This window comes from Camelus bactrianus, chromosome 3 (assembly GCF_048773025.1).
Source record: "Camelus bactrianus isolate YW-2024 breed Bactrian camel chromosome 3, ASM4877302v1, whole genome shotgun sequence".
NCBI lineage: Eukaryota > Metazoa > Chordata > Mammalia > Artiodactyla > Camelidae > Camelus > Camelus bactrianus.
Genome location: NC_133541.1, coordinates 115,548,981 through 115,563,098, shown reverse-complemented (window position 1 = coordinate 115,563,098; position 14,118 = coordinate 115,548,981). Strand labels below are relative to the sequence as shown.

Here is a 14,118-nt window from a genome sequence, read left to right as displayed (position 1 = left end):
TGGGAAAATGTCAAGTATGTTTCCCTTAGTGATGCTGTACAAAAGTGAAGTCAAGTTTTGTCTGTTCTTAAAAATATTTTGCTACTTTGTGGTCATCATTTTCTTGGATGGTTATTTTAAAAGAAGAATTTACTGTTAGGGAGTTAAATAATTTGAGTACAATGCAGACATTATAATGATGATGATTATTTTTTAAAGACTGAAGCATAAGTGTGTCCTCTGTAGTTTACGTTTTTATTTCCAAAATATCCAGGTAAGTTGTTTTTAGAGGATTGTTTGAGAGTACATGTTTGAGGGCTTAAGATCTAAATTATTAGTGTTTATTTAACCTCTTTTTTTCCCTTCCCTGCAAAAGCTGTTTATAAAAGAGGATTGCATAGACTTTTTAAAAACTTGAGTCAGTTCTTATGGTTACAGAGATGTTCTTTTAAGACTTTTATGTAGCTCCCCGCTTCACTCCCGCCAGTTAATTTTAAAAGATCTCTCCTGGTGTTCTTGTTCATAATTGGTGGATGTTTTGTTTCTATGTTCCTAAAATCACTCTCCCTCCCTCCTCACCCATTTGAGTATCCATAGTCCCTGCAGATGCCCCATGTAATATTTGGAGCTTTTAGTTAAAAACATCATTCACTTAGTTAACAAAATTGAATGTATTTTAACTTTACTATAATAATAGTTACTGTGTGTGTTATACCTACTTTCTGTGTGCTAGGTCCGTGGTAAGCAATTGTGTATATTCTTAATCTTGAAACTAATCTTGACAAGTCTATCAGGTTACTTAACCACAATTCCAGTATCCAAAAAGCTCTGAAAACTGAACTTTTTGTTATTTTTTTTGGTGGCAAAACCTAACCTGATCAAAATCATGAGCAGATATTGTTATCTCTGTATCCCATTTAGTGTGAATGTTCTTTCTGTCTCACTGCTGAAATACTCATATACTTAAGGGTAGGGTGCTTATTACCTTTTGAAAACTGGAACAATTCTGAATTCTGAAGCCTGTCCACCTCCATGGGGTTCAGAAAAGAGCACGTGGACTGGTTAACTCCTCCCCCTTAGTGGGACACGGAGGGGAGGCAGCAGCAGGGGTTAAGAACCTGGCTTTGGGCCGACTGCCTGGATTCCTGTCTCAGTTCTACTGCTCACCAGCTGTGAGGTCTTGGGGAGGCCGTGCCCCTCTGTCACGGCGATTAAATCAATTGGTGTAAACAATGAGTGCATATTTAGAATAGTGTTTGGCACGTAGTGCCGTGTAGGTGTCAACTATTACTTTTATGAAGTAGCTGTTGAGTGGCAGAACAAAGATGAACACGGCAGCTGTCGTGGTCACCTAAGTGGGCTTGCTTGAATAGCCCCTCAACCTAAATGTGTTGTGGCCTGCAGTATAATCTGCATCTTAAATACCCTGAAAGCACCTGTGGAAGCCTCGGGTCATACTGGTGAGGTATAACGGTCCCCTTTTAATAAGGTAGGATGTTATTTATATTTTATTAGGGAATGAGGTAAGTAGGAGTTGTTTTCAGAGTCTGTTGTTCAGAGTTGTTTCAGATGCTGGGGGGTGTGTCTCGTCTTTCCATCCCAGTAACCCCCTGCCGTAGATCAGGCGGCTTGTGAGGAAATACAGGCTTTGTCCAGAGAAGAAAGTTACAGTCTTATTAGGGAAATTTAGTCCTTGTAGTCTCTCTGCTTCTTATCTGCTTTTAAAACAGAATTGAAAAGGGCTAACCTTTGAGAATGACACATCAAAGTTAGGGAAAGGAGAATGTTTTTGTGTTCTTTGTACTTATTAAATTATGGGGCCAGGCTGGTATACCTGAGCTTCAGTTTTTAATAGAGTGATTTACACCGTTGGTCCCATCACTATACAATCAGAAGCCTTCACTGGCCTTGTCTTGTTAAGACTAGTATTCTCCATCCACCATGCTTCACCCAGCCCTCCCTCATGCACTCACCAGCACGTCCTCTCTTTCCGCCAGGTGGATGCTCTGTTTTATTGCTTGTTGAAGTGAATCTGTACTTGTCTTCCCTGGAGGAAGGAATCGGGTTGCTGCATCTTTCCCCCCCCTCGTTGACTTTTACCACTCCTGCTCAGTGTTTCACTCTTTTGAACCAACTTAAATGGGTCACCAACATTCAAAAATGGGCAACCACTCTCCGCCACTCTCATTTTGCTTTTCACTTCACTTATCTTCCCGGTTTCCTGCAAAGCTCACTGCTTAGTTACTAATCCCCACTGCTCTCCATCCCTCTAGTCTGTAGCTTCTTTCCGCAGTGACTACTGCATTCTGGTATCACCTACTGAAGTTGGGTCCTAGGACTGGGACCTAGTTTTATCCTGACTAATTAGGGTACTTGTATTTGAATACAGATTTTGTGCTTAGTGGTCCTTGGGTTGAGTTGTTGGCACTTACGCTTAAGTAGAACAGATTTTCTTTTTTATATACTTTAAAGTTTTGATGGAACTGAGTATAAACTAAGATTATACTTTTTAGGATAAATAGTTTTTAAAACTATTTTGAAATAATTTCAAAGCAGAAAACTCAAACTCTTTAGATTCATTAATTTTCAACATTTTGATATATTTGCTTTATCATTCTTTATATGAACACATTTTTTCACTTGAACTATTTGACAGTAGGTTACATACATGATTCTCCTTTACCCCTTAACATTTGAGCATGTATTTCCTAAGATCAAAGATACTCTTGTACATAACCACAAGATGGTTTTCAAATTCCGGAAATGTTGTTAAGAGAACTTTTATCTGTCTTGTGACTCATATTTCATTATTTTATCAGTTTTGCCAAAAATGTCCTCCAGTGAATGACCATGTACGGCACTTAGTTGCAGTATGACATAGGATGTAAGTATATAACAGGGACTCGATTTCGGTTTGTCTGGTACTGCTCAGGGGAGGCTCAGGTTAAACCGGCAGTGTTGTGAGCTCAGGTACCACACCTGCAGGCATGTGGCAGTCACTTGCCCTTACCGCTGATGTCCACTTGGATCCTCCCTCAGCTCAGGGTGTTGTCCTCTTATTCTCCAGTGTAATTACTGTTTCCCTTGTGCTAATGATTCCTTTACTACCATGAAAATAAACTGCTCTCATCAAACTTTCCCCTCTACATTAGGTAGATACACAATTAAAAACTTTTTTCAATTGTGGTAAAAAAAAATACATAGAATATACCGTCTTAATCATTTTAAGTGTATATAGTTCAGCAGTGTTAAGTACATTCACACTGTTGTGAGGCAGATCTCCAGAACTTTTTTATCTTGTAAAACTAAAACTATACTCATTAAACAACTGCCAGTTTTCCCTCCCAAGGCCCCAGCAACATCCATTCTACTTTTTTTTTGTTTTGAAGAAAAACTTTAATTGCTGTTGCAAACATCTGTATGAAGCGGAAATTGGTTTTAATATCCATTCTACTTTTTATTTCTATGAATTCCACTACTTTAGATATATAAATGGAATCTTAATTTCACTTAGCACATTTTCAAGGTTCACCCGTGTTGTAGCACATGACAGAATTTCCTTTTTGAGGCTGAATAATTGCATTGTCTGTATGTACCACATTTTGTTTATCCATTTGTTGATAGGCATTTGGGTTGTTTCCATCCACCTTTTGGCTGTTGTGAATTGCTGCTGTGTACATGTGTGCAATATCTCTTTGAGCCCTTGTTCTGAATTATTTTGGATATATACCCAGAAGTGGGCCTGCTAGGTTGTATTGAATTTTTTGAGGCATAGATGTACATTTTTACTTACAAAATTTTCTATTGCATGTAGCTGACTATTGAATTCGTTTTATTTGTCCTGAGATTAAACTTTGACATAAACAGTCTCAGAGATGCAATGTGAACTAGAGTAAACTTGCTTCAATTTTCCCTGGTTTATGATTTAACCTGTTGCTAATTTAAGGAAGGAGACAGTTTCTGAAAACTTCTGGCTGAAATGAAATAATCTAGGTATTAATTGCATATAATTTTTTCCTATCATAGTTCTTTTAGAGAAAGGCATTCTAGAGGGAAAAGGAGTTTTGGTCTTTGTTGATCTTTTTTTTAGGGAGGCTTGGTACAGACAGAGAACACTGGGGCCTGTCTCAACTCTTTTTTTTTCCCAACTAACCCTCTTGAACTTATTTTCTGAGCGTTTACTTCTCATTTACATCAGCTGAAGATTCTTAATTTTCTCTTGCCTTAACACAAAATAACTAATTAAGCCTCAGTATTCTCCCTCCTCAAAATTTTGGCAGTCATTACTTCTAAATTGTTAAGATGATAGCTAGCTTTAAAACTTTCATAGATTCACAGGAATTTGCAAAGATAGTCCAGAGAGGTCTCTTGTACCTTTTACCTAGTTTTCCCCTGAAGCTATTTTTAATTAAGCCATAAGCCTGAATATTTTTCCTTTAGAATTTTTGGGTAGTGGTTACAGAAGACTGTGAGTGGGTAAGGGCTGGAATGAGTCACTAATACAGTAATAAATACCCTCAGAAAGCAAAAAGAAGGGGAGGGGCAAGAGGAGAGAGATTTGAGTCTTTTTACTCAACTCCTGAAGTATTTGTAAAGAGTTCTTATAGAAGAAACAGAAACAGTAGATACTAGTCAGCCTTCCATGGGACATAAATATCTTCACCTTAGAAAAGGCTAAAGCAGACGTGCTTGCTGAAAATTCAGATCCAGGGTTCCAGCCTAGGAGTCTTAACCTTTCAGTCTTGGGGCAGGGCTTAAGAATCTCCATTTTCAATCACCAAGTGTTGTGTTGCAGATTCCTACCAACTATACTTGAGAAATTACATTTTAGGATTTTTAAGAGACCATAGTTTTGTTGCTACTTTATATTCTTATTAAGGTTACGGTTTCATAAGTCAAACTTGAGCATAGTTACACATGTACTTTACCTGTGGACCCCTACACACACACACACACACACACACACACACACACACACACACACACACACACACACACACACACACACACACGAAACAGATTCACTGCAGTCACATATATTTACACTCTGATTTATTGAAATCACAGTTGTGACCCATGAAATTGAGCCGCCATGCCCTGTTTGAAAACATGGCTCTGGTACTAAGTATTGTCCGTGGATGAGTAACAGCATGATGGCTGAGATGGAGGAGGACATTGATTCCCTTTCCTCTTTATCGTTTTGGTTCTTTGAAGAAGTTTTATTATTACTTCAAAATATTTTCCTGCTTTTGCCAATTTAGCCCCCACATTTACCAGTTCGGCGGTTTTTTGGTTTTTTTGTTTGTTTTTGGGGTTTTTTTGTTTTCATTTTCTTTTGATGCCTGCACACTTAAGTGCCTCTCTGCTATTAAAAACATGTGATGCTTGTTTTTTTTTCTTTTTATTATTTTTATTGAAGTATAGTCGATTTACAATGTTGTGTTACTTTCTGGTGAGTCATTCGTACATATATATATTCCTTTTCATATTCTTTTTCATTAATGCTTGTATTTATATACTTAAGAGGGTAAGGCAAGGGAAAAAACCCCAGAAGTGAAATTAATGTTCTCATTAAACTCCATGAGGGTAAACAGAATCAGATTCCCCAGCTTATTTGATACAAACAGCTTTAAAATAATTGGCTGGAGAGGGGAAGGTGTAGCTCAGTGGTAGAGCACGTGCTTAGCATGCACAAGGTACTGGATTCAACCCCCAGTTCCTCCATTAAATAAACAGACAAACAAACCGAGTCCCCTCCCCCACCAATTGGCTGGATCATCCTCACATTGCAATCATAAATTAGAGGTATAGAAAGGACCCCAAACTCTGGTAAATTATTAGTTGAAAATAAGATCAGATTACTTAAATGAAGTAAATTAAGTGAAGTAAAGTTTAGCCAAGAAAAACGGCTAACATTGACCTATGAATCCTCATCTGAATTCTTTAAGGTATGAAATATTGTTACTCCATTTTACACATGCGAAGACTGAATTTAGAGAGGTTTAGTAATGCCCAAGGATACAAAGTCGGTAAAGGACAGCTGTGAAACTTCCCCTCAAATTGCAGTTTAGTTACTCCTAATAAAAGGAGGGAAATTTGTTCTCTGTTCAGTTACGGGAACAGCATGTGAAAATGTAATGGGGCAAAATGATGGCTCCTTGTACAAGTTAGAAAATTTTATTGTTAATACAAATAGTGGTCTCTCCTCAGATGAATTAATACTGTTTTGTGTAGCTCTATGTTAAAACACAAAAATAACCTCTCTTTTCCTGTCATCTTGAAAAAGTGGTTATAAGAGAAGACTAAATGCTCAAAGTCCCTTGCAATTAAGTAGCCAGGAAGCAGATATTTAGGTACCAGATGATATTGTGGAATAAAAAGTTACTTTTTTGCAAAGTCTGATACAGTGAGGAGTGTGTTCTTACTTGTGGATTAGCCCAGACCCAAACATGCCGTGCCCTAGGTAAAGAAGGCTTTCCTCTTCCTTTGTTGTTGTATTTGCTAAAAGTTGTTTGTTTGTGGTAGCCAAGCTAACAAAAGACTTAAGAAGGAAAACTCTTTAGACATTAGAACCATATATCCTGGTGTTGGCTCTTCCTGTATACCTGAGTTTAGGGGTGTCTGCAGCCCTAGAAACTTAATCTTAAAATTCTTCCCAACAAAGATATTCTGTACCTTCTTGGGGCTACAAGGACATTTTAGAGAATCTGAGAACCAAGACTCATCCTCCAGAAAAACAGACCTGTACAAAACATTTGCATTTAGTAGTGTCAGGTTCTACCTGACTGCTTGAAGCCAAGCCTTGGGTTCTAAGCATCTCTGCCTTGAAGGATTGGCATTAGAATTATATTGTGTTAAATATTGTTTGAATCAAGTAGTGCTCAAAATTGACATGTACTTGAGGAGATTATTTGCTAGTGTAATTTTGTTTTTATGTGTGGGAATCTGAGCACAGCAAGTTTAGATTTAAGGGGTATTGATGTTTAGCCCAGACAGGTTAAACCACAGTTATTTCTAAATCTACATGAGAAAACAAGGTTATTGACCCTTTTTATTAGAAACTGAGGCTTGTAAAGATTTGTGTTCTGAGGCAGTGCTTTGCAAACTGGGTCTGGACCTGTAAGGGAGTCTTAAAATCCATTTAATGCATTTGGCTAGCATCAAAACAAATGAAAATAGACTACAGTAGGAAAAAAAACCATTCCGTATCACATAATATAAGGTCAAGTATTTAGTGAAACCTTTGCTTAGGTGTGTATTTATATATGTACATGTGCATGCATGTATAATATACATAAACATTTTTATTGCATTGCAATGTATATTTGGTTCCTAAGTTTTATTCCAGAACTTATACAAAATATTCCAGATAATTATGTTTTAATCCTCATCTTCCTCTTATTCATCTTGATTAATCTGGAAGTAACACAATTTTTAACTCTCTCTGCTGTTAGCAACTACGTGCAACCAATCACATAGATTATTCTTCAGATATTTTTTGGTGAGATATTTCAGATACCTTTTGGAAAAAGGCACCTCAGAAGTTACAGTAATCTTGCTTTTGCTTCTCTCGATTGTTACAACTCCTCCACTGAGATTTCCAGGTTTTCCATTCACTTTGATTCTCTCCTATAGAAACTGCTCAAAGTTGGCAGCATCCATGATTCTCTCTTCTATAGGGTGGGTGCAGTCCAGGGTAAACTTCAGAACCTGATTCTTTTTTTTGCCCCCCTTCGCCACAAGCTTTTTCACAAGCGCCATGGCGGTAGCGGAGGCAGAAAGGAAAATATTTCTTAATATATGATGTGATTTTAAAAAGTTACAAAGTCACAGCTTTATGTCCGTCTGCTTTTGAGGTAGTTTGAGTATCTGAATTTCTAATATTTTTGTGGGTTTTTCTTCAGGGGCAGATGTGGGGTGGATTAGGGCTTAAGAATTAGGGTAAAAGAGTAAAGAAACAAATGTCTTTGAATCTTGAGTGTTTAAATAATAAAGTTGAGGTGGGATTTTACTGTTTTCAGTAGTTTTGGGTAGTTAAGGCTGAATTTGTTTTGTGAAGCTTTTGAAAGCTATTATAACCAGAGGAAGATATGTAATAAATTTATAGTTGGATTTATTGGACATGTTTGTAGTTGAGCGAATGTTAAATGACTTTTAATATCAGGTTATCTGATAGAACATTCTTTCTGATTCAAGACTGGAAAGATCTGTTTTAAACAACGTCAGCTATTCTGGCATTGCTTAGAGCCACTATCTGAGTATTTCTCATTGTGCTTATACCTAAAATGCAGGACCAGTGTAAAAGCGGGGAGGGCGCTGGGACTTGTGCAGGGAGGCCGTCTGTAGGTTTTTGGTTTTGCTTTTTAATGTGAAACAGTTTTCAGGAAAGGTCATACCAATAAACATTAGGTGGTGTTTCAAAAAAACTGCACTATAGACATAAGTTAATGGCTTCTTTTTCCTTTCATTTCTTTCAAAGGTTTGGGCCCCATGGGATTCCTGTGACAGTATTTCCCAAGAGGGAATACAAGGATAAACCTGAAGCCATGCAGCTCCAAAGTCATACATTCCAAGAAGGAACAGAGGTCAAGCGTGAAGTGAATGGTGCTGTTCCCGATGACCCTTCTCCTGTCCCACCTCCCGAGCTGAACTTGGCTGAACGCCTGTGGACTTCCAAACCACCACCTCTCTTCCATGAAGGAGCACCTTATCCTCCCCCTTTGTTTATCAGGGACACATATAACCAGTCAATACCTCAGCCGCCTCCTCGGAAAATTAAGCGACCCAAACGAAAAATGTACAGGGAAGAACCTACTTCAATAATGAATGCTATTAAATTACGGCCCAGGCAAGTCTTATGTGACAAATGTAAAAACAGTGTTGTTGCTGAAAAAAAAGAAACCAGAAAAGGTGGTAGTGCAAGTGACTCTTACAAATACGAAGATAAAAAACGGAGAAATGAAAGTGTAACTACTGTGAACAAAAAACTGAAAACTGACCATAAGGTGGACGGGAAAAACCAAAATGAAAGCCAGAAAAGAAACGCTGTGGTTAAGGTTTCAAATATTGCTCACAGCAGAGGCAGAGTAGTCAAAGTTTCTGCTCAGGCAAATACATCAAAAGCTCAGTTAAGTACGAAAAAAGTGCTCCAGAGCAAGAACATGGATCACGCGAAGGCTCGGGAAGTGTTGAAAATTGCCAAAGAAAAGGCACAGAAGAAGCAAAGTGAAACCTCTACGTCCAAAAACGCACATTCAAAAGTCCACTTCACACGTCGGTATCAGAATCCTAGCTCAGGGTCCCTTCCACCCCGGGTCCGCTTAAAACCGCAGAGGTACAGGAATGAAGAGAACGACTCTTCCCTGAAGACAGGGCTGGAGAAAATGCGGAGCGGCAAGATGGCGCCCAAGCCCCAGTCCCGCTGCACCTCCACCCGCTCAGCAGGTGAGGCCCCTTCAGAAAATCAGAGCCCCTCCAAAGGCCCTGAAGAGGCCAGCAGTGAGGTTCAGGACACAGCTGAAGTGCCGGTGCCTGGGGAGCAGGATGAACCGCAGACACTGGGCAAAAAAGGCAGCAAAGGCGAGCTCTCTGTTTACATGACCCTAAATCAGAAGAAGTCTGACTCTTCCAGTGCTTCAGTGTGTAGCGTTGATAGCACAGATGACCTGAAGTCCTCCAACTCTGAGTGTAGCTCTTCTGAGAGCTTTGATTGTCCTCCAGGCTGTATGCACGCACCTTCCACCTCCTCCACTTCCTCCTCTTCAAAGGAAGAGAAAAAGCTCAGTAATTCCTTGAAAATGAAAGTCTTTTCCAAAAACGTCTCTAAATGTGTCACACCAGATGGCAGGACCATATGCGTAGGGGACATTGTTTGGGCCAAGATATATGGCTTCCCTTGGTGGCCAGCCCGTATTCTCACTATAACTGTGAGCCGGAAAGATAACGGCCTCCTAGTCCGACAGGAGGCCCGTATTTCATGGTTCGGGTCTCCAACAACATCTTTCCTGGCTCTTTCGCAACTCTCCCCCTTTTTAGAAAACTTCCAGTCACGCTTTAATAAGAAGAGAAAGGGCCTGTACCGCAAGGCCATCACAGAGGCAGCCAAGGCTGCCAAGCAGCTGACCCCTGAGGTGCGGGCTCTGTTGACACAGTTTGAAACGTGAGCACGGACAGTAAGGTAGGCAAGAACCTCTGGGAGGCGCCACAGAGTCTCTAGTCTAGCGAAGAGTAACTTCTATGAAACAGCATGGCCCAACTGGAGAGAGAAATTGCACTCAGTTGGCTGCTTTTTTGTACTTAACCTTATAGCCATTTTTAGACTGAGAAGCTTGAGCTGAACAAGCAATCAAATTTTGTCTTAAGGAACTGAGATTTTAGCAGTATTCAGTTTTGAAGTCTAAAACCATCTCAAGGCATAGGAGCCATAGCCTCAACTGATAATGAATTTTTGCAGGGACTGTTAATTGCCATTTGTACCTAGTTCTGTGTGTACGTGTGTTCATATATATACACACACACACGTGCGTGTATGTGCATGTGTATATACACAGGTGCACACATATAAAATATAGCCTGTCACTGTGTGACAACAGGTTGCATATTTGGGGTCATAGTAAGGGCTGGTGACTGGGGGAACGGTGTGGATATTTAATGACTACTTGTCTTTTAGTTAATGAACACAGTCTTTCTATGTGCATAATGGCACAAGCGTTTGACACTTGGGTGTTGGCAAGCTGAGATGCTTGCTGTTGAGTTTCAGACTGGGCAGATAGCCCGGTATTTGGGATTAAGACTGTTAAGGCTGGGTAGGTTTGAATCATCACTCTCTCTCTTTTGTCCAATGGGGACTTAACAAAAACTTTCAGACTTACCGGTTTGGGAGTTCAGATAGGTTTGTCTTTGGATGTGTAAATAGTTGATTGCTAAATCTAGTCAGATTTCTCCTGACTGACTGGCTGTTCCTAAATTCTTAGGATACATCCCGGTAAATTACACTTTGTGAATTAATTGTTATATGTGTAATTGTTGCATTTTGGATGTGTACCTAGTTTGATAATTTTTAAAAAAATATTTCCATTTAAGGTATCTGTTTGCAGGTCAGAAAATGAGAAACTGTAATTGTGTAATGCTCTGAAATGTAAAAAAAAAACAAGCTGTAAATAAAATCAACTAAATCCAAATTATTTGTGTGTGTTTCTCAAAAAGCCTTGAAAAATTTCAAGATGGTAGAAAACTATACTTTGTAATAGTGTATGGAGGAGGAGAAAAATCACTTTTTCCTATTTGCCCTATCAGGGAATGTATAATGAGTGTAGATAAAATTCAAGTAAGTGATTAATCAGTATATTCTAAAAATGAGGCTTTGTAGTAGAGGTCTGATATGCTTCTAGATTTGAGGCCCTGCTCCCACTTTCTCATAAATGTATGGGTTTTAATTTTTTCAATCTCATTTTTTTCAGATGAATTTTTTCATTAAAAATTTTTTAGCCTTAATAATTAATTTTCATCATATACTTTTTTTTTTTTTAACATTTGTGTAGATAGAACCAGTCTCTTTTCTGCTTGGTATCCTGCCTCAGGTATCATTGCTTTTGGGGCCCATAACTTAGCTGACATGGTTCATCTGTCCCTAAGATTTGAGTTCTTATTTTCCATTTTTAGCTTTGTATTGTTAGTGAAAATTCTGATGGATTGCCTGTGGAGGCACGTTTGTCCCAAGATTTTTTAAGTTGCTTTCATATTTTTTGTGTCTAAATTTTTAAATTTGGTATGTCAGCTTGACACTTGGAAACTTAGGACTTTCAAAGAGAGCAAATTTTTGTGGATTTCTAGGTAATCCAATTTGAAATCTCTTAGTTACTGGGGAATTAAATAAGAAAATGGAGATAGGAAATCAATAGTCTTCTGTCAGCTTCCTTAAGGTCATGGACTTCTGTGACTATGTACCAGTTTCTGCAAAAGCAAGTAGAATTTCTTCTGGGGAGCTCAGTCAATGCTTTTTGATTATAATAAACACACAATTAAAAAAGATGTTTCACCTGAAAAGAACATATTCTTTCCTGCAAACAGAAACAACTATACTATCTTAAAAATTCTTTGATTATAATAGGTTGCAAGACGCTCAGTGTGATTGAGGGGGTCTTAAAAAGTTTTCCAAGTATTTGTTTCAGATTAACGAATTTATTCACTTAGATATTTTTGAAAGTTTGAAATCTAAGGTTCAGAAAGATTTAAACGAGGCAGAGCAAAAAGTCAGTTAAAATATGTAATTCCAAGGTTTTGTGTAATGATTGAGGTGAGTTTTATGTTAACAGTGGTTCTGACTGATTACTACATAGTCAGGTGGTTGGACTAACATGCTCTGGTGGCATAAACCAAATCTGATCTGTTTCAGAAGCCATGGAAAGAAGAAAAAATAGTAAAATCATGATTGTTGAGTACAAAAGGAACAATTTGATACAGTACATACTTCTAAGGAAAAAGTTGAAGCATAATCACAAATGTGCACCATCTCTAATGATGCCAAATAATCCCTCAGTTTCAAACCAGCAGTCTGGCATATTTCATCTGAAGTTTCAACAGGGAAAAAAGTTTTCAAAAATTTCTCTAATCTTCAGATGAACTATGTATTCTTAACACTAATCCAGTTGCTGCAAACAGAATGATGTTTTATTCAAATAGAAGTTTCTTAAGTAGCTGAGATACAGTTGTCCAGTATCTACTGTGGATGGACATAGAGATGAAGTGGGTAATTGCAGCCATTTTTCTTTTACATTCCTCTAAGGAAAAAAAAAAAAGCACTCCTTATATGGACATAACCAAATGGGCAATTTTTTTCTTTCTTGTAGAGATAAAACTAGGCTTAAGCCAAATGTCTAGCGGTCTAAGAAAAGTGGCGAGAACCGGATTAGCAAGGGGGAGAAACGAAGGGAAGAGAGAACTGAAAGCTGAAGAGATCTTTATTTCTAGATGTCTTCAGGAATGTAAAGCATCAGTGTCTTTCCCTTTTAGTTTTCTAGAATTCATAGACCCCAAAGAGTCTGGTCTATAAACCTGGGGCTCTTTAGATGTGGAAGAGCAGAGAAAGTTGGGTTCGCTAGTCTGACGCCCATTTGCAAGACGATGATGGTGTCTCCTGCCCGGCTTGATTTTGATGGGAAAAATCTGTAAGTAATTTTAGATTGTTACCAAGAAAAGACAGGACAGACAGAAATACAGATAGGAGGGTGGACTCGAGGCAAAGGATGTGGACCTTAACTGAAATCAGCTAAATCAGTGTATATATCTTCATTAGTGGGTCAGTTTCTAATTTACAAGACACTGAGTTGCAACCCTCTTTGAGTAGGTTGTCTGCACTGTTGGTTACGTGGAAGAAAAGGTACACATTTCCATTTATAGACATACATTCTTTTATGTAGAGTAGCTGAGTTGGGAATTGGAAATTCCTTAAGAAACCTATAATTTGGATCTAAAATTAGATTTTCCCTTTTAAGTTGTGAATTTTTTCTACAGTTTGTGCTACACTGGTTCACATTTGTTGCTTCCATAGAGCAGAGACTGGCAAATGTCTAGAAAAGTGGATGATGTTTTAAGTCAGGACATTGTTTTGATTTTGGGCCCAGTGATGGCCTCCAGTAGGGAATTTGCCAGAGAGAATTCTGAAGACCCAATTTCTAAGTTGGGACAAATTTAGTGTTTGCTTTGGGATTGTACTAATATGGTTGCTATTAAAACAATCTCTAATTGAGATGCTTGCTGGAGGGAATTCAGAAATAGAACGGGAGGCTGGTGCCATGCCAACTGCCAGGAGAAGTCAGACAGCTCGGCTGCCTTAATTACTTCTACCTGCTTCTGACTTGGTTACGAGGCTCTTCACAGTCTGTATTTACAGTTCGTGTCCATTTACTACACTGCTTCATTCAACAAAGAGTGAACAGAATTAAAAGCTGAAAGCGTTAGCAATTCCAGTTGTAGGGGTCTGGACGATCTGCAGTTTGTTTTCCAGGAAGCCTTGGGGTCTTTGCCATGGACACTAAAGGCAGACGAGAAACAGCTCAACTCTTTCTTGCTTAATCTTTTCTCAAGTAAGAGACTTCACATTTATAGACTCAAACAGGTTTTTTTTTTCCTTTTTCTTTT

General features: G+C 38.5%; 1 protein-coding gene and 1 pseudogene across 7 annotated transcripts in view; one reads left to right on the top strand and one right to left on the bottom strand.

Moving 5' to 3' along the window:
• The window catches only part of PWWP2A (PWWP domain containing 2A), an 86,798-nt gene that overhangs the window by 63,338 nt on the left and 9,342 nt on the right, over positions 1-14,118 (top strand). For 3 of the 7 annotated variants that reach the window (XR_012505725.1, XM_074361019.1, XM_074361016.1), the window contains exon 2: positions 8,459-9,423. Coding sequence is in view for 6 of the 7 variants with exons in the window: in XM_074361019.1 (XP_074217120.1) it covers positions 8,459-9,423 (965 nt within the window). In the remaining variant the exon portion in view is untranslated. Of the gene's footprint in view, positions 1-8,458; positions 13,389-14,118 lie in introns of those variants that run through there. The other 4 variants (XM_074361015.1, XM_074361014.1, XM_074361017.1 and 1 more) reach the window with 2 other exon arrangements.
• LOC141577118 (large ribosomal subunit protein eL22 pseudogene) lies at positions 6,270-7,784 on the bottom strand (annotated as a pseudogene).